Source organism: Monopterus albus, unplaced genomic scaffold, assembly GCF_001952655.1.
Source record: "Monopterus albus unplaced genomic scaffold, M_albus_1.0 scaffold16.1, whole genome shotgun sequence".
NCBI classification, from domain to species: domain Eukaryota; kingdom Metazoa; phylum Chordata; class Actinopteri; order Synbranchiformes; family Synbranchidae; genus Monopterus; species Monopterus albus.
The window spans coordinates 5136203-5156371 of NW_018127896.1; the positions used below are offsets into that span (position 1 = coordinate 5136203).

Sequence of the window (20169 nt, forward strand, 5' to 3'; positions counted from 1 at the left end):
CTGATGTAGGAGTCTCCATTTTCCAGGTGAGAAAGGGAATAGTGGAGTGCAACCGTGATGGCGTCTGAGGTGGCCCTGTTGGGCCGGTAGGCATACTGGGCCACCTGTTGAGGTCAAAACTGAGTTTTGAGCTTTATGATTTTAGTTTATACAGTATGTCAGGCTGTTACTTGGCTGGGAGCTCCATGAAGTCTCAGCTGATGGCCTGGCAGTGCTATCAATCTTCTCATCTAACTCTCCACCAGGAACTGAATTAGCATTTTACCCAAACTGTAACAGTAGGAGCCCAATAGTATTTTTGCCCCATGGTCCTCTAATGTTTAAACTGGCAGTGATGTCGACCCAGACGACTTTGACCTCACCTGTTTCCCCATTCCCTAAACAGCCTCCGGGTATTTATGCCAACCTGATTCCCTTACCCCCATCATATTGTCTGTTTGTTTCCTGAATCACAGCATTCTAGTCTTAGCTGTCTGTTCCAGTTTTCCTCATGTTTTTTTCCATTTGTGGATTGCTGCCTGTTTTTGGTTTTTGTCTTGTTGCCCGGCTTTGGATTGTTGCACTTTTCCTTTTGTGTACTCCCCCTGGACTTCAGCCTGTTTGTCAGGATTACCTGTCTGCAGGGTAATATACGTATGTTCTCTGCATGTTCTTGAATTCACCCTGTTTTCCCTGTCTGGTTTTGCCTGCCAAGACTTAAGTTTACTTGTTTAGTAAGTACTCTCTCACTGCTTTTGCCTACTTTGCCTGTGCTCTGTATACACATAATGATGGATGAGTCCATGTTCAGTCACGTGCTTTTATGCTAATTAGTTTGCTAAGTGTGGCCTGTGCTTAGTCCAATCTTATGCAAATACCGTTTCAGTTAAATTACACAGTCACAAGAGACAGAGAGGAGGAGGTGGCTGAGAGTTACATATTGTATTGCCTTTGCTATTCTGCTTGTTTTTTGATAATCAGCTCAATGCTGCAACAGTTTCACTTGTTTTCAATGCAGATCACCTTTGCTCATGAATGTTTATAGGTCAGGTGTTTCTCAAAGCCAGTGTAGGACATGCAGCAGGTTTATGTGCTTATCATAATGCAGTTGAATATAATAAACAATCCTAGAAAGTTCTGAGGGATTGTTAGGATGGACATATTTTACTCCACCTCTTCCCGTCTCCTCCTCTTTCTCCCTGGAGTCGTATCTCCTTCTCTGCCACACCGTCTTTTTTTCCATCTTTGAACTGAACTCTTTCTTCTTCGGTTTCTTTCTTTAGTGGCTGTGTTTTTGGTACAGTCTATTCCACCCTTTACCCCATTTGACCCCATCTCTTCTGACAGTTGTTTTCTGCATTTGCAGAAGGGAAATAAACAGATTTAGTGTGGTATATTAGTACTTGGGGGCATGTGATGTACATAAATGATGTGATGTTAATGTAAATAGATTATTGTGGAAATTGTTTTATTTCAGTTAATATGGCTTGTTCAGTGGCTATTGTACAGTTTGTCTGTAACTAATCAGGCCTCCTATGAACTGTGAACTCAGCTGAGTACTTACAGACATAACAAACGCTCCTTTACTTGGACATCACCTTCGACATATTTTTCGAGTATTAACTTTTTAAGAGCATAGCTGTCCCTGGTAGGCTGGTGGTTAAGGTGCAGCGCTCTCGCTGCTTTTGAATCAGGAAGGGCATCCGGCGTAAAACACGTGCCAAATGTCAACATGCAAGTCGTCAGTGTGACGATTCGCTGTGGCGACCCCTAAATGGGAAAAGCCAAAAGTGACTTTCATTAACATGTTATCAGCACATGCCTGCACATACTGGTGCATCCACAAAAGTGCAGCTACACGGTGCACAGTATGTTTGCATAACTGTATGCAGTCTGTGAATGTGGCTGCAATCTCTGCAGCCTGTAAGTCACCTAGCCTAAAGCATATCAAACCTTTATCAAAGCCAGACTGAACAGCCCCGCTTCTTCTCAGCTCATGGTATAAATATTTAGTTTGCAGTGTAAACACATCAACCTTCTAGGAATGTTCTGTTCATGAACAATGGCAATGCTCTTATCCTTCTACTGATAATATGGTCTGTAAGCATAACTGTTGATTCACCTGAATATGCAACACATGTAACTATGAGGTTATGCTGCTCTGCTAACTTGTGAGGTTACATATCTGAAGCAGCTCTTTGAAACTATCAGGCTTTATCAGTGAAATATTTTATTTGTGGACACAGATTAACATTCCTACAGGAGAATGGTTTTAACTGAGGTAAAATTTTGACTACACAGGGTAGCATCCCTACATGATGAGTATTATGTTCTGTGCTCCATAATATTACCCCAGCCTTTGATTCATATGTGGCAGCTTACATGTTCTTTAGTGTATTGCTAGGGGATTACCATTATCTTAAAAGTAATAATGTGTATTTGTAGCAGCTCTAAAGCTAAATGGTAAATTGATGTAATCTATATGATAAATAATCTGCAGTACTGAACTCCCAGTTGCTATTTTTTACTTCCACACATACAGTAAGTACTGTCAAAATAGTAGAACACGCAACCACTTGACAGCTAAATGTCACTGCACAGTGCATGCAGACTCAACTAAATTAACATTTTTAAATTTTCTGTTTAAATGCAGGTGACACTGGTATAAAAGGTTTAATTAAAAATCCACTCACTTTACTCCTCTTGCTTTTTGATATGCTAGTCTGTGCTGTATTTGTATGGGTTACCAAAGTAAATTACATAATACGCTACTGTTTTTGATTTTTATGCACATGATATACTCAAATGACTCGTCAGAGTGCAGTGGTAGTGTTCAAGACAGTGAAGAAACAAGTCATGGGGCTGACTTTTGTTGTGCTTTTAAACGTTTTTGGTAAGTGGAACTCTATGGCATAGAGGAATAAGTTACATCAGGCATTTGCTAAACAGGCGATACTCGATGTATGATCAGTGCATCTTTGGTTTTGGTCATTTCATGGGATTTATAGACAATAATAAAAATCTGGAATATCACTAGCCTCCTCCATCAAACTGACCTACAGAACCAGCCATCTTCTGATAAAAAGGCAGCCGTCCTTTAGAGTATCAGGGTTTTGTTTTTTTATTTGGCCTATTATTTTTTGCAGTGTTTTGGTATGCCCCACTTGTAAACAGAACTAATAGAACTTAGTTTAAACATTTACCTTGTCTGATTTGGGTCTGACCACTGAAACATCTACATTTGGAAGCACACACACGGGTCTGTTGAGGTTTTTAATTCCCCAGATAGTATTGTCATGTGGTTTAACATGAGCTTCAGCAGGCAGATTCTGAGTTTGTGGATGCAAGTGTATGTATGCGTTTGGCTGGAGCCATAGAATGAAAAAAAAGGTGGACAGAAGAGGTGGGTACAGATTCAGCCCATCTCCTTTGCTCTTTCTGGAATGCAGCTGGAATCCAACCGCAACTCCCCTGTTGACTCCACCCACACTCCCACCACCTCATTTTATGCCCCCCACACACATACAAGCTCCGTTTACACTACGTATTCTTTATGTTGGCTCTTTTTTAACATGAAGTGGGTGGTTGCATGTTCTAACCTGTTCAGCTGGTATGTAGCCTTGGACACACTCCTTTTGTTGTGGGATTCCATTCTTAGAAAAAATACATGAACGGGCCTTAAGATTAAAATAAGTGGTTTCCACATTGTCATCCTGGATTTAGGTCCCAATTTGTATGTAAATGCATGATGAAAGCGTGATATGTAAAATGTAAAAGATATTTCATTTGCTAAGAAAAGTGCCTCAGCTTCTCTGATACACATTTTCAAGGTTTATACAAAATTATGATGCTCCCTAAATAATGAGGCCAGATCCTACAAATCTGATCAGATCAGGGGCTTGTCAGACATATTTGACTGGAGCCATTCTTGATTCAGAGAAGCAGTGAAAGATTTCTTAAGTTTTTTTTTTTAACTTTAATTCCAAATTATTTGAACCATGTAAAACTGAGGAAGGATAATATAGCTTTTTCCTGTTCTATGTTTTCCTTTTATGCCGGTTAGTTGATAGGAGATTGCATAGCATACAGCAGCTTATGATCAAAATCAGTTTCATCCAGCAACATGTCACTTATCTGTATTTTTACACCATAAACATACTAGTTCCGTTAATAAATCTGCAGCTGTAACTAGTACTGAAATCAGAAAATGCTCAGAAATGTATTACACGAGTAACAAGAATCAGGGTTTGAGTTCTTTTAGTCCTTCTACACCTTTGGCATGAATTATCCCTTATTTATTCCTTTCATCTATGGAGTTCAGTACTGATCCTTGATATTTAAGGTCTTTGTTGCACTTCTTGCACTAAACCAACCAGATTCTAATTAATATACAGTATAGTGGTTAATAAAAATCAAGAAAAGTAGTGTTTTTTTCCCAGTTTCCAGTTTGTTATGAGTTACAAGGCTTGGTACAGAGGCCTATGCCTCCCCGAGTTACACAGGTAATTCATGCCTAACATTATATGGCCCTAATGTCAGGGAAAGTATGAAGGATGCTTACGGTAAATGACGTTCTGCACCTCCCAACATGTCTATTGCTCTTCTCAGTTCTATTTATAATTCCGGTCGATGTTCGTTATGTGATTTTTTCCCTCCATTTCCAGGAACTTGTACTAACTGCGTCAGAGTCTTTGAACATCTAAACTATCTCTTAATGCTTACGTTTGAGAAGGATGCTTTCTTTGTTCTCACTCCTACAGCCAGGGTCAGTGCTGTGTTTACATCGTTGAATTGCTGCCATGGCAACAGACAGACCTTCACATTCACAAAGAAGAGAGTCTGCAGAGTCCGATTTAGAAATCCTCAAAAATAATATGAAACAATCAAGAACCAAGCCTGTGCAGTTTCTCTGAGCTACATAAAACAAATCTGATTCAATTTGTGACCCACCTCTCTTCTTAGCTGCTTTCATATATTCTTTGCAGAATACAGTAACCTTCATTCATAGCTGTGAAATTAGCAAATGCAGCTTTTCAGATTCTTTCTAACTAGCATGATGTACTATAAAATGTCAAAGGAGTTGTCTTTCAATCCATAAAACATCTCCACCCTCCTATCATGACAGAAAATTAAGTAACTTAATATCAGACAGTGTACCTATTTCTGTTCTCTGATTTATAAAATGGAAAAATCTCATATCCTCATGAATCTAAAAGGCATGAAGGCATGCAGGTAAACATTCAAGCGCGCGCACACACACACACACACACACACACACACACTGTATGACTGCAGTAAATCATTTCAGAGCCTATTAAATCACCGTTAACACAGCCTCCCTGCTCGCCTGAGCTAATCCTGCCCAGGTGTGTGTGTGTGTTGAGTGTTTTTCCTCCATCCCCAGTCTGCTACCCTTTTTTCTCAGCCTTTCTCTTTCTTTAGTTCTACTTTCTCTCTGTTCTCCACTTTCGTTATATAGTATCTCTGTATGTTTCGTGTCTCTGCTATGACAGAAGTTGTCTTTTCCCACACTCTCCTTTAAACATTGCAGATCCACAACAGCAAACCTCCTCCAATTAGTTTTTATTAAGGTAAATTGCAGCTCTCAGTGGGCAAACCAGACCGACACACCTCATTGTTAATCTTATTAAGCACAGTCATCTCTTTAGTCACCTAGAGTCTAGAACAGTCAGCCATAGAGTTCTCATCTTTGCATCAATTTGTCTCCCTTCATTGTGAGCTCAGGTTAGGGGCTTTCATCATTTCCTTAAGTGTGTATCCCATATGGTAATTGACCCCAGGGCTGCTACATCCATCCATGAGCCTTTTTTCATCCCTTTATTTAAAATGTCTGAGAGTGAAGGACAAAAACACACAGAATGATAGAATGAGATGAGAAATTGTAAAAGACAAAGCATCTACTTTCTATTCAGCTGAGTGCCTAAATAATGAGGCTGAAAGAAGATGCACAGTGACAACAGTTATAAAATACAGAACAATGAACCAAATAAAGGTAAAGTATACAAAAATTAAAAGATGAATGATGTCTTTATCTTTGAAACACAAAGGTGACACAGATTAGTCTGGTGCCTACAGGGGTTTTTAGCCCTGCTGGCTGCCGCTGGTCATGCCAACCATCTGCATCTCCTGTTTATTGCAAATGAATTACTGTTGCTGCAGTTGTAAAATGCATCACTTCCCTGGACCGGTGGAATTTTTCCAGGAAAAACCCATTTGACATCAAGTGTTCAGCATGTTAAACCCCTTTCAGAGCTGGCATTAGGCTGGATTGCTTATGTGCTATAGCAGTCATTGATGTAGAGTGACAAAAAAGTTTTATTTTACTCTCATAATTGCCTGCTTAGTCTTTATTGTACTCAAATTCAACCCAAACTCTAATTCCTCCTTTAAATTTTTTAACAAGAAAACATCTCTTTCCCACTCCAAGTCCAAAGACTAGGCCAACAATGCTGGAATTTTTGCTCTTGTGGGGAATACTGGATCTGAAAAACTAATATCTCATCCACACACACTCAGTCTCTTTAGCACACACACACACACATTAATGTTCTGGGAAGGTACTCTGCAGGAGAGAACATGATCTCTGCTTGGAAGTGATGCTGTTCCCTTCTAAAGCAGTACAAACACACATTATTATGGTTGTGAGTCTGTGTGTCTGTGTGTGGGTGTTAGTGACAGTTTAAACAGCTCTACTCTACTGGAGAACTCTTATGAGAATATTTTGCAAGGGTGTAATAACAATACAGGTCTGCATTTACCAGGACATTTTCATGCTTAAATGACTTTAGCAGTAAGGGGTGGTTTCGGAATTATCATAGGTGCCCTACAGCCTGCAACACGTCTAATATGTACCATCATTTGTACCATAATGTTAAACTGTAAGACATCATTATCCAGTTATAATTTTATTTCAAGAACTAGGATCAAACTGTTTGTGTCCCAGTTCAGTATTTTTTAAAGAGTTTTATTTGGCCCCAATTCTGATAAATAGAGTATGTTCTGACTGCAGCTGGTATCAGCTGTTGTCATGTTTTTGCAAGATAGTTATGGCATAGAAAGGCTGAGGAGACAGATGTGTGCAGCTGTGGCTGGCCACACTGCAGCCCACCCACATGTTCTATTATGTTTCTTCATTTGTGTCTGTGTTTAAGTGTGTGTCCAGTTGCCTCTGAATGCTCCCTAGTTTAGCCACAACCTGCATGATTTAGTAGAAGCTGACTGGTGCCATCTTTTGGCTTAAAATTAGCATTACAGCTAACATGAAAGTGCCCTTTGATAAAAACATTGCATGCAGTTCACTTAGATGTCCATAATTAAATGTCCTCATAGCTCAAGACGTGTAATTCTCGTCATTTTCATTGTCACATTATTGTGCCATTTCTACTGCTGTTGTTGCAGACATAATGGCTGACACAGCTATCTACAACTTTGAAATTGAAATTGCACTTTAGAAAGCCACACATCTGTGTATATAAGGCCCCACAAGTCACGCTGCATGTCAGGACAAAGACCAAACTCACTGACCTCTGTGAACAATTTTGCTGAGGTGTAGATCAGGGCAAGGAAAGCTTTGAGTGTTCTTGGGAGCACAGTGGCTTCAATCATCCTTTAGTTGGCCATCCATCCAAAATAAACAACTGAGCAAGAAGGTCAGAGCATCAGAAGTCCTCTGCAGAGATGAGAGCGCCTGCTGGAGGACCAACCATCTCAGCAGATCTCCACCAATCAGGGCTTCATGGTAGAGTGACTAAAAGGAAGCCACTTTGAGTAAAAGGCAAATGACATCCTGCTTGGGGTTTGTTAAATAGCAATTAAAGGACTCTGAGAGTCACCTGTCTGATTCTGTGCTGAATAGATTTCCAAATTGTGTTAGATTCATTAGTCAGTATACAATACTGACAATGAATACTTACTTGAATATCTACTTTAAGGTTTAGAAGGGCAGTCATGTTAAAGAAATGTGGAGCAGATATGTGCAGTAAACTGACTCCTCACAGGGAGTATAGGAGATAAGACAGTGGGTAGCAGATGGCTCACTCTGAGGTGAATCCAGTGAGTGTGTGGAAATCTTAAAGCTGGACGTTTCACTTCTTTTCAGAGCTGCAATCAAAGCTCTTCAGGAGAAAAAAGTTTCACTATATGAATGAGTTTGAGGGAGGAAAGAACATACTAATGACTTAGCTTATGACTAATCAATATCTGTCCTGCTCCCGCATGCCCAAAAGGGTCAGTGTGATATTAGGTTTGCCACCCCCATGTGCTTGCTGACATGCCTGTTGACATGTGACATTCCTGCAGATGTAGACAATGCAGGAGAAACAACTGACCTTATTCAGCATTTATTTGTATATCACCTAAACATAATTAAATGTTGACTGAAGTGCCTTACACAAAATAATACAAATCAAAAATATAAAATATGTAATACAGAAGATAAAACGTAAAACATAGGGAAGAACACAAAAAGGAACTGAAGGTGTCCAGACTCTGCTCGGATACGTTTTTAACTTACATTGTCAGGTCTGTAATAGAATGAATATCAGGTGGTGAACTGCTCCACAGTTTAGGAGCAGCCACAGTAAAGGTAAATAAGTATATGCAGCGGGATATATCAGGCATGGACCTGGAGAGATTCATCGTTCATGCACCATTAGTATCTACAGAACACAAAGGTGGGAAAAGAAGTGGAAACTGTATAAACAAACTTATTTATCCGTTAAAAGGTTTTACATGGCAGTTAAAAGATGACACTGACTTAACTGCCCTTAGCTCCTCAGACAGTTCAGCTCAAAGGAGCATTCAAGTCAGAGAACAAATTGCTGCATGCTTTCTCTGTAGTCTTTGGAGGTACAGAGGTGGACATGTCCACCAAACTCACACTGTGATCCCAGCTAGGTGCTTGTTTTCTCAAATGTAAACTCAAGATGGTGTGATTTCATGTTTTTGCTTAAGTTGTTGCATTTCATATAAGATGGGTGGATGGGGTTTGGCAGTCCAAATGAGAAGGAGAGTACAGGCAGTATGTCTATAAAAGTGAGTCAATAAAAGACAGGAGTGAGCTGCAAGCAGAAAGGGGGTGGGTGGGCAAAGAAGAGATAAAGTTGGGATGTCAGTCAGTAGCTACCCTTTATTAGGTAGATAGCCTGGGGCTTCGGCATCTCAGCATGAAGCTCTAACCTGGAATTCCTAATAATAAAAATAATAATAATAATATTTCCCTAAACCTAAGTGACACACACACACAAATATGATTGACATTGGATTTGCAGACACTTGATGAGTAAAATCACACACGTTTACATGCACAAAAGCATATACACTCACAGGTATGAGCAGGAACACTTAGTTAATACTTACTAAATACAGCATGAAACCGTTGCACTCAGTAATAGATAGGCAAGTAAAGGGAGGCACGACACTGAGGTCAAATACTCTGCAGCATTAATACACACAGAGTGGGCTGCCTTCATGGTTAAAGCAGGCAAGAATTCCCTGATTATCCCAATTACAACAAGAAAAACAATAGAATTTATAATAGTGTACATATGAGGGCTAGTCTTAGGTGAACTCAGATGCACCACATTCTCAAACTAACACTGAGATAAAAACCAGACCTGGATAAAACCAAAAACAAAATTGGATTTTACTCCTTTGGGGACATTCTTTTCAGCAATGGGGCGGGATATGAACATGCAGTGTCCTCTTGATATTTCTAAAGAAAACTGATACACACACACACACACACACACACACACACACACACACACACACCGTGGGATTGATGAGGCTCAGCTATTATTCTCATATTGTGCCTTATACTTATCAGAGATTAATGAATAATTCTGATTTAATTAATCACACTCACAAAAGGTATTGCCAAGATCTGGTAACAAGGTGACGTCTCTACAGCAAAGGCAGACAGGACAAGAAACACAAGCACTCAACTGATCAGACTGCGGGGAAGAAAAATCAAGGTTGTTCAGCATGAATTGTCGCTGTGATTACATTCCAGTGGATCAAAATACTGTTAAATCATATTATAAATGGCTGTGCAGTTTGTCATTTCATAAGACTAATTCATCAACTCAACCTAGTCTTCCAATTTGAGCAATCACCTTGGTGAGTACAATGTTATCATTACTAATAAAAATAATGGCTGTAATTACAAAATAAGTCAGTGTTCCATCCAAATGTTGAGCAAATTTTAATAGCATTTCTAAAAAATTTTCAACTATATGAGTATCAGGAGTTGGTTCATATAAAATATACATCCTGGGAGGGAATTTAGAACCAAAGTATTAAGATAACCTTAAAATAACTTAGAGGTCACAGCTTTACTCAACTATTTATTTATTTATTTATTTGTTTATTTATTTATTATTTCAGTTTCTTTCTGTTTGACGAACAGCGGCTTATAGTTTGAGATGTTGTGAAAGGCTGTCTCCGGCGGGGTGTGCATCATATCACCAGAGTTTACCCTGACCGAGACGAACACATAAATGGGGAGTTGTGGACTTAACACAGCATATCCGTGCTTTCCCTGTATCCCATGACAAGCCCCATTACAGAGAACATTAGTGGACTGAAGGGTCACTGTAATTCACACACATTCACACACGCACAGGGACAGACATTTTTGTCTTTAAGACTCAAAAGTGCACAATTAGATCATCAAACGCTGCCTTCAAGTTCTCTCCCATGCACACAGAAACAAATTCATGCACAGAAAGAGTAACTTAAAACTGCTGCTTTCTTTCTACAGGTTTAATTAGCAACAGACATAGAGATTCTAACTACAGAAATAGTTTATTTTTCAGCCATCTCTGTTTCAAGCTACTCTCTCCTCCTTCATTGTTGAAAAAATATCCCAAAGGAGCTGTCAGATTGCTAAACCAAAACACTGCCAAACAAACCTCCATGTTGCATATGGTTCTCTTCAACAGACTATCATGCAAACTTGTCAAAAAGTTGCCCTGTGGGGTATCGTGTTCCTGCACACTGATGAGGAAAAGCCTAAAATGCTTTCACACACATACGATATGCTGGGGTCAAGCACTAATGACATCTCACTGAAATCAAATGTTGATGTCATATCTTCATACTGTGCATCCTGCTATATTCATTTGCCTAATTACAAAGCAAACTCAGTTAATAATAAATAAAAAGTATTACTAACACTGCACAAAACTGATATTTAGAGAAAACTACAGGCAGACTACAGGAGGCCTCTTCACTGAGGGTTTCCAGTCACTGTAACATCATTAACCCGCTGGCTTATTTTGCCCTGCTGTGTAACAGTCACGTTATCAATCAATCATAAACTTTATTGGCCGGTATGTTAAAATACAAGGAATTTGACTGCAGCTCATTGGCTCCTGATGTGCCCCTGATAAAACTGAAAAAACATCAAACTGAAATATAATCCATACTTGGATAATTCATAACAATACTAACAGTTGTGTAATAGTCAGTTAGTTCGTGGGTTTAACAAAAAAAGGCTACAATGATAAATGATGAGCTACACCCTAATATTAAAATAAAGTAATAGATGTCCCAAGTCTGGGAATCCAAACATTGTGAATGATCCAGATGTTTGCTCTTGGAGTGATTCAGCTGTGAGTACTAAATGAAATTGTTATTTCAACATTACACTTTATTTGATGTTATTATCACATATCTTGTATCATTTCCTGTTAGTGCAAAGTAAAGCCGTAAAGCTCCCTCGAGGTTAGGGCCTCAAGATTGGTGTTAAGAAGCAAAAAGTATGTTTAATATTACTTCTGTTCTATTCTGTGCTTCTGTTTGTTCCATGAAAGCACTCAACATTCTGGTCTGTCAGTAGGTTGTATATGTTAACAGCCAGGCTATTAAACTTAATAAGAACTATGACTACAGTCCCCTAAAGCCCCACATGCATAAACCCAGAGCTTTTCCTAGGAGAGGAGCTGTAAGAGAGCATGCTACAGATCAATCTGTAGCATTACCAGGAACATTTAGCAACAGAAACAACAGATTTAATGATAGTTCAGTTAGCTAAAACTGTTGATTTAGCCAGGTAGTTTCAGGGTGCTGTCATTACAGTTTCAGTGTTATGAAGGAGGCTCTTGCAACAGTGTACATAAAAAGCAAATAGGTTCATGAGACTGCAAATCTCAGTTGAACTGCTCAAGGTGGTATGTGAATTGGTTTTTCTTTTTTTGCAAGTATCATGGTGCAAGCATTCCACCAGTGTCGAAACATCAAGGTCTTGTTCCTCCAACACAGCCTCCTCACTTTGAGGGAACATAGGGAGGAAACCAGGGAGGAAAGTAAAATGATAGCAGTTAGGTTCACAAGTTCAAGCCTCTCTGTTTGCTAGAGAATGTCCAGGATGTAATATATTGAAACAGCGGCTCTTGCATATCCAGATTTCAAATAGGTTATACAGTATCAACTGCTGATAAATTCATTCCTTTTGTAAAGCTTTTTGTTGTTGTTTTTGTGTGATCTTCATAGAGTTCTTGAATTAGAATGTTGATTTCTCTCATTCCTGCAAGTCTGGGATTGATGACACATCACCTGTTAAAGCAAGAATCCACTGTATAGGAGAGGAGGGCACTGAAGGGAAGATGTAGTGTTTTAGACAGTTATTTCTATAGTATTTGCCTACAGTGATTTGATAAACATTTCAAAATAAAGTTACAAATAATGACAAGAACGTCAGTAAAAAGTACACAGACAAGCAGAAATGGACCAAAATAAAACATAAAGTAGTGACGTAAGTAAAGACAAGGCTGTGAAAACAAACTTAAGCAGAGTTGTACTGAAATGCTCCACCAAACCAAACCAAAGTTTCAACTGTCAAACACTCCTGCCTGCCAGAAAATATGTTTGGAACATACAGAGCAAAGAGATGGAGACTTTTTTACACCATATAACCTCTAATTGTAACTACAGCTGGCCTCTCTCTCCACAAAAGAACAAATGGGAGATATCTGACACACAAACATTGTATTGACTGTTGTATGAAATCTTGATCTCATTGGGCAGGCTCACTCTGACAGCAAAGGAATGGTTTCCTGTAGTCCTCAATCTGGACCTTAGAACATCCAGAAGGGTCCTACGTGAGAATCTCAGAGTCAGTCCAAAGACAAAATCCTAAAATCCAATCTATTGAGTAACTAGTGAAAAATGCTAAATCACTCCTCCTACCAGTTTCAAGGCCTTGCTGCCACATTTCTTTCCAGTGCTCATACCATGTGTTATTGTTGTTTTAAACTCTTCAATGTGGACCACTTTTGGTAAAAAAAAAACAAAAAACACAAGTGTTCTCACCCGGCAGTGAGTCATAGCCTGAGTCAGTGCTCCAGCTTGTGTAGTTCACAGTGTAAACAACACCAAACATGTGGAGCAGTTCAAATGCTACAGAAAACACAGAGGCTAATGAAACATTATGTGGAGAAGGTTTTTTAGTGCTGCAGTTCTTTACATATTTACACATACAGCACATACATATAGGCCATTTTAGAGGGGTCTGAATTTCTAAACAAAATTTCATAGGAATTCATCGAACAGTTGTTGAGATATTTCAGTGTGGACCAACTGATATTGCTCTGTAAAAAATCTTGTTTTGCATACTGGTAGTGCCTTCACAACTAGCATTACCTTTTACTAGATTAAATTACTCATGAGACCTAAGAGAGCAGAAAAAAAACAGTGTCAGTGTCAGAAGAAAAACTCTGACCTCAGAAACCTCATCTGTTGTCAATTATTTAGTAACACTAATTGTAATTTTTTAATGCTAGAGAACTTAATTTCCTTCCATTAGTCTCTTTTCTAAAGCATTAGAAAGAAGTGGGTTTAAAAATAACCTGTCTAATGTTAACATTCTGGCATCTCATAAATTACTGGGATTAAATTAGCACACCACTGTTTTGCTAAGCCTTTGTGTATCTGTGTTATCTGCCTGTGTGCATACTGTATCAGCTTTTATATTGCTGTGCACATTGGGGGCTACTGGCCTGGAGTCAACTTCCTTGTATTTTTGACAATACTTGGCAATAAAGTTTATGCTTATGCTTACAGCACATATCTGTGAGTGATACACAACTTACAAGACAATTGCTTTACAAAAAGAATCACTTTCTTTCAACATGAACAACCTGGCCAGGAAAAATGCTAATAAGTAATCATAGCCAATATGTGTAAACCATTACATCACCACTTCATTACACCTCTGCTTTCCCTTCCAGTCTGTGTCTTTCTCTCTCTGTCCATGTCTCTCCTTAAAAAAGGCGTAGCTTAGGAGTAATGTGCACAGGTTACCCTAGACACATGTATATGCACACACTCAGTAGTACACTTGCAAGTCATTTAAAGTGGATCTCAACCTGAACTGCAGTTTGAACATTAAATAGGTTATGATACACTTGCACATATATTTAAAATCCATCAAATTCAAACAACATCTTTAGTTTTCTGTAGCTACTGCTTTAAATGTTTAGTGAAGCTGACACTTAAATATATTCTGATGCGAGTTCACAACAATTTCAAAAGCTGCTTTAGTCTTATCTCTTGTTACCTCCAGCATGGGTGGGGGTTATGTTTTTGCCAGAGTTTGTATGTTTGTTAACAGCATAACTCAAAAAACTTTGATGATTGAGGTAGAGTATGGCCCACAGAATAACTGATTAAATTTTAGTGTGGATCCATGTCATTATTTGATACAGGGATATTCTATCCATCCATTATCTATACTGCGTATCCTAAGGATATCCTACAGGCAATTTAGAGTCGCCAGTAAACCTTAAGATGCATGTCTTAGGACTGTGGGAGGGAGCGGGGGTACCCGGAGAGAACCCACGCAGGCACATTCAAACTGCACAGAAATGCACCGGGTTGGCTTGGCCAGGGCTTGAACCTTCTTGCTATGAGGCGACAGCGCTAACCATGCCACCTGATACAGGAATATTTTGAAAGATTATTAACCCCTGTGACTAGTGGAAAGGCTGCTGACTGTATGTGAGCCTACTTGTGACCAACATGCACAGCTGCACTGCTGAACACATACACACAACTGGGGAAAGATCTGCTCTATACAGTGACAGCCAGGTGAGCCTGATGGCAGAGATTTGGAGCTAGGCTCAAAGCTCATTTTCACCCGTAGGATGGGTACTAGGCCATTTTATCACATTTTGACAAAGTAACCACTGAGATTGAGAATTTGTGGTCAGCCTGGCCAGGTAATGCCAATTTAGAATTTTCTCCAACATTTTCAGAGATGTGGGTGCTTGTTATCCAAACAAACTAGCTCTATTAGCAGGCAGCTACATTTGATTCAGCGCACAGTGGTCTGTCAGCAATGATGCCAGTGATCCAGCTGCACATTATAACTGTGTTTCTTTTGTCGGAGTCTACTGAGCAGTATACCCCATGTTTTCCTTAACTATCACCCTGCATAACCTCACAGGGTGACGTAGACATCCTACTTAGTTTTCACTATATTTTTCCTATATTGTGTCCACACACACACACACACACACACACACACACACAACTGAGCAAAGGATGTGAAAGATCACTCCACAGTGCAACAACCAGTCATAACACAGACTGTATGAGCAGTTTATCAAACAGCAGTTGGACAAGTAGAACACAAACTTGCAGAACTGTGACGTCTGCACCACTGTGCCTGCAGTCCACTCACTGAAGTCCCCTTTTTACCCCAAAACCAACAAGTGCATGTCTGTTGTTTTTCTTGAATATCTTTCAAACTAAAAGTGACATCAGCGGCATTCCAAATGCCAACAGTAGGTTTTCATGGCCAAGCAATTATGAGGGTCAAACTATCATGGGAATATTGCTTTTGTGACAAAATGAGAAACTGAGTTGCCCTGTGGTAGAGGTTTGGATGCTCTAACTGCACACTAGTTATTACATAATGTGATAATATTGGTCCAAACTGTCAGAGTTTAAACCATGGCATAAGCCTGATTTTATTCTTGCAGTTATTTGTCACTCTGAGTTCTATTGGTGGAGAATTTTGTTTTTTTAGTCAGCATGCAGATTTCATCTGTGGAAAAAGATCATGAAATGTTAGCTTTTCCCTAATTCATAATAATAATTTATGATAATGATTTTTATTATGTACTTTGCCTGTTCATTTTGCACTTGAAAAATATGCTTTGCAGCTAAATCAGTTGAAAAACTGCCACACTGAGTACATTGCCAACATAAAGACTCTGTTTATGCTTAATTTCAGGATTTTACTTCACACTCAACACCGTGTGAAACATCCCAGCAGACCAGCAACACTTCTTGGTTCGGTACTTTTACAAACACTCTGAGGTGCAGTAACTTCATGGTCCAAGTTGTGCTAATGACTCCAAACTGATGGCTTCATGTTAACCTCAGTGGGCCACGGCAGGAGGGGAAAACAACATGGAAAATATTTACAGCAGTGGGAAACTGTTCTGAGTGAGAGCTTCTCAACATTGACACTGAGAGGAAAAGAGTGTGTGGATGCGTGCCAGTGTGTGTGTGAGAAAAAAAATTGAGGCACATTGCAAGATTGCGAAACAGTAAAGCTGGAGCTGTTCATTGTAACAGGAAATGGGAGAGCTGTTTGAGGGCAGCATGTTTTTGACCCTGTGACCACTCCCAGTCATGAGAACCATGAGAACCAAGTCTCGGGCCACGTCTTTAAGACATCAGCACATGCTTCTGCATGTACACACACATTCAGTGCAAGATGAGCAAAATACATATGAACTAAGGCAGAAAAAAGAGAATAAGTCCACAAAGGAAGGAGGAAGATTATCATACCTTTCCACCACTGCATGTAGACCTGTGCCAACTCTGCAGTGCATAAAGCCCCACCACACCCCAAAAATAAGCTGGCCACTTATGTTTTGGTAAGAATTTCATACACGACCTTCCCCTTATTCACACTCAGTTTAAAGCATATATGAAGACAAAAGCCCAAACAGCCCAAGTGAAGAGAAGAGTAGGAGAATAAAAAGGATTGTGATGAAAAAACTATCTGTGCACTTCTCTGCACCTTTTGTTGAAATTATTTAATCCTTACAAGTTCTATAAGAGGTTCTTTAGCTTTCCCAGAAATACTTTTGTGTATAATGTGACTCTCACAAGGTCTGAAAACACAACAATGACAGACTGGAGAAAATCCAGGTGGGAGAAGCGGAGTTGTACTACATGATCCCCTTCCCTCAGCTTGCCTTTGTGCAAGCCCATGATAACTGCTCCAGCTGTAGGCTGTAATGTACCGATTTTATACTGGATGACTTCCAGGTGTAGATGTCAGACTCAGGTCACTACTCACTCTATAAAAGCTGTAAATCTTCCAGCAAGGCTCCAACATCTCCACACACTCACCTCACGATGCCCACAGTAACTGCATGCACAGTCAGTTTTAAGATGTACAACTTTTTGGGTTGAAGAATCAAACGTACAGTTTGCTGAGCCCGGTTGGCCTGAAAAGAAACTTTCAACAGATGTGTTTTCTCGCATACAGTGTATTTACCTCATTTACCAGAATTAAACAGTGTGCTTAGTCTGCTGATTGCTGCATGTTCTACAGAACTCTGATATAGGCTTTTTATAATATTAGGTTAAACTCAAATTATGGATGGAGTTGAAGAATAGGCAAATTCTGTTTAACCATTTATCTGTAATCTATATAATATGTTTGCGTAATAGTGAAGAACTGGTTATAGAAAAAGGTAGAAAAATGTAAAGCACTTGTGCACTTATTGCTTTTCAATGTCTATATATACATATAATTACGCTGATTACAAACTGGACTGTTGACTATTAAAGTGTGACAAGAACTGCCTGAAGAATATAAACCACAAAAGAAGAAACTTATGCAGTACACAAAAATTACAATTTGAAAAGGTTACCTCTGATTTGCACACAACGTAAGAGTGAGGGCTGGATGGCTGCACTTTCCTTTGAATCCACCTCCGCGGAGAGAACAGTGCACTGGTGCTACCAGATGGCGCAGCACTGGGACCCCTCACCAGAAGTGGTAAATCTCCGGTTGTATTCCTTTTGGCACGTTTCACTATTTCATAGTCAAAGTGGAAGTTGGAGGATGGTGAAACATCCAAAGGTATGGAGGGAGAGGAGAGGGACGGGCTTATGGCTTCTTTTACTGTCGGAATCTTGGTGTCTAAAGACGGTTTCACGTCCAAGCACTCCAGAGACGCACCTGCATCTGCAGCCACCGGTCCAGAAAACAGTACTTCACATGTTCCATCTGATCCAGTGCCATAGTGTCCTATGATAGCAGGATCCAGGCTCCGGGTTTGGCGTAGTCTCTGTTTGTTTACGGCTTTGGAAGCAGAAGAGGAGCAGGAGAAAACACTGCTGAGTAGTCCTTGAGCGGCAGACATGTCTATTATTTTGGATCTCACATCAGTGCTACTCAATACCTCTGTTTAACATTCCAACAAAAACTTGGTGTTGCCCCCATGAAGTTCCAAATACAAGCTGGTGAAGAACTGGAATGTGTTGCATTTGGCTGCAGATAGTGCACACTGTGGAGAAAGAGAAAGTCAAATCTTCTTTTCCTCTACTGTGTGCCTCTGCATGTTGGTCATCGTCAGATTGGAGTGGAGTTAAAGGCATGGTGAGACTCTGTGAGTGTGTGTGGTGGGTGGGGGTGGACCTGATATTAATGCTTGCAGATAATTTTCTTCTCTTTTCTCTGAAACAGTTAACTCTTCTTTTACCCTACTAACTTTGTTTTCCACTGCCTGTCCAATTAAAAATATGAGAAAAGTTGTTTCCATAAGCTTGTTTTGATAAGGTTGATTAGGCATGTAAACAGTTGCAGTAATCAGACAAGCAAGAGGTGCATTTAGACAGACATGACTTAGCTGGTATGAAAATAGGTGTATTAATCCTTCCCTCCTATTAATCTGCCTTGTTGTCTGTGAACAGACTTATCAGCTAAGCCTGCTGTGTGCAGTTATAAGCTAAACAATGACTGAGCCAATGATTGAGGATTAATAGCCAGTGCTTTAATTTATATACATGTGAATGAGTTTGTATGCCAAAAATTTGTTTACGCAAATGCTAGTGGAGAAGCTTAGTAATTTACGTGTATGAGTGTGTGCATTTGTTTTAAATAGAAAGGAGAATGTGTGTGAGAAAGAGACACCACAAGAGCAGGAGAGGGAGCATGTGTGGCCCAGTGTGTGAAAGTATGGAAAAAATTAAAAGAGGACAGCAAGAGTCTGGAGAGGACAGTGCTGCCCAGCTGATAAAGGAACTCATGAAGCTGCACAGCATGACACACACACATACAAACAACACAGCTTGACATTACACTGATAACAGCTGAGATAGACTTGACGCTTCTAAAAACAGGCTGCTGGGGAAGAGAGTGAGACAGACTGAGAGAAAACAGAAGCAGGAAGAGTAAAAGAAACTTGGAAATTTACTAATGTACTCATTTAAAAAAGAATATTGAAAGAAGGTAAAACTTAAGGCATCATTGCTGAGAGGTGTGCCCGTACTAGTTGATCTTGGGTAAAGCCAAAACAACTGTAATATGAAGGAATAGTGCATAATTGAAAAACTATTATCTGGATATGGGCACTTTGAGATAGTGTGGTGGTCAACACTAGTGCTCTCCAAACAGGGGTTTGTGGGTTGAAATCCAAATGTGTAAATGCGTGTAATGGAATTTAGGTTTCCTTTATTGTTAAGCTAGTAAGACTGTTCCATAGTTATCACACTGTCAAATAATGGCAGATATATGGTGGTAACATGACTTAACCCAAACCCTTGTAAAATGAAAAATTACAAGCAATGCAAACCTTCCTATGAGACTGAAAGATGGTCTAGTGGGTCTAGTGGTGAGCACTGGTGTTTGCTAGGTACTAGATGAGAGGTTTAACTCTCCTTTGGTGCATTTGTTTACTGTGGTTTGCATTCCTCAGTGTCTAAACTGAGACTGTTCCATAATTATAACACTGTCATTGTCCTGTAACTGCTGATATATAACATGATTTAATCCAAACCTTTATGAAATGAAACTTTACAGGCAATGGAGCCCCCATCAGTAAAGCTATTGAGACTTTGAAGCTCTAGCATCAAACTTAAAGGTGGCCCAGTGGTCAGGTTAGCACTGTTGTCTTTCTTTCAGAAGGTTAGTGATTC

General features: G+C 39.6%; 1 protein-coding gene across 1 annotated transcript in view; it reads right to left on the bottom strand.

Annotated features, from left to right (window-relative positions):
• Window positions 1-19386, bottom strand: part of LOC109955722 (rho GTPase-activating protein 6-like) — a 65330-nt gene extending 45944 nt beyond the window's left edge. Inside the window, exon 1 of the mRNA XM_020592137.1 lies at window positions 17901-19386. Within this exon, the coding sequence (XP_020447793.1) occupies window positions 17901-18395 (495 nt within the window). The 5' untranslated portion in view covers window positions 18396-19386. The remainder of the gene's footprint in view (window positions 1-17900) is intronic.
• Between the last annotated feature and the right edge of the window lie 783 nt (window positions 19387-20169).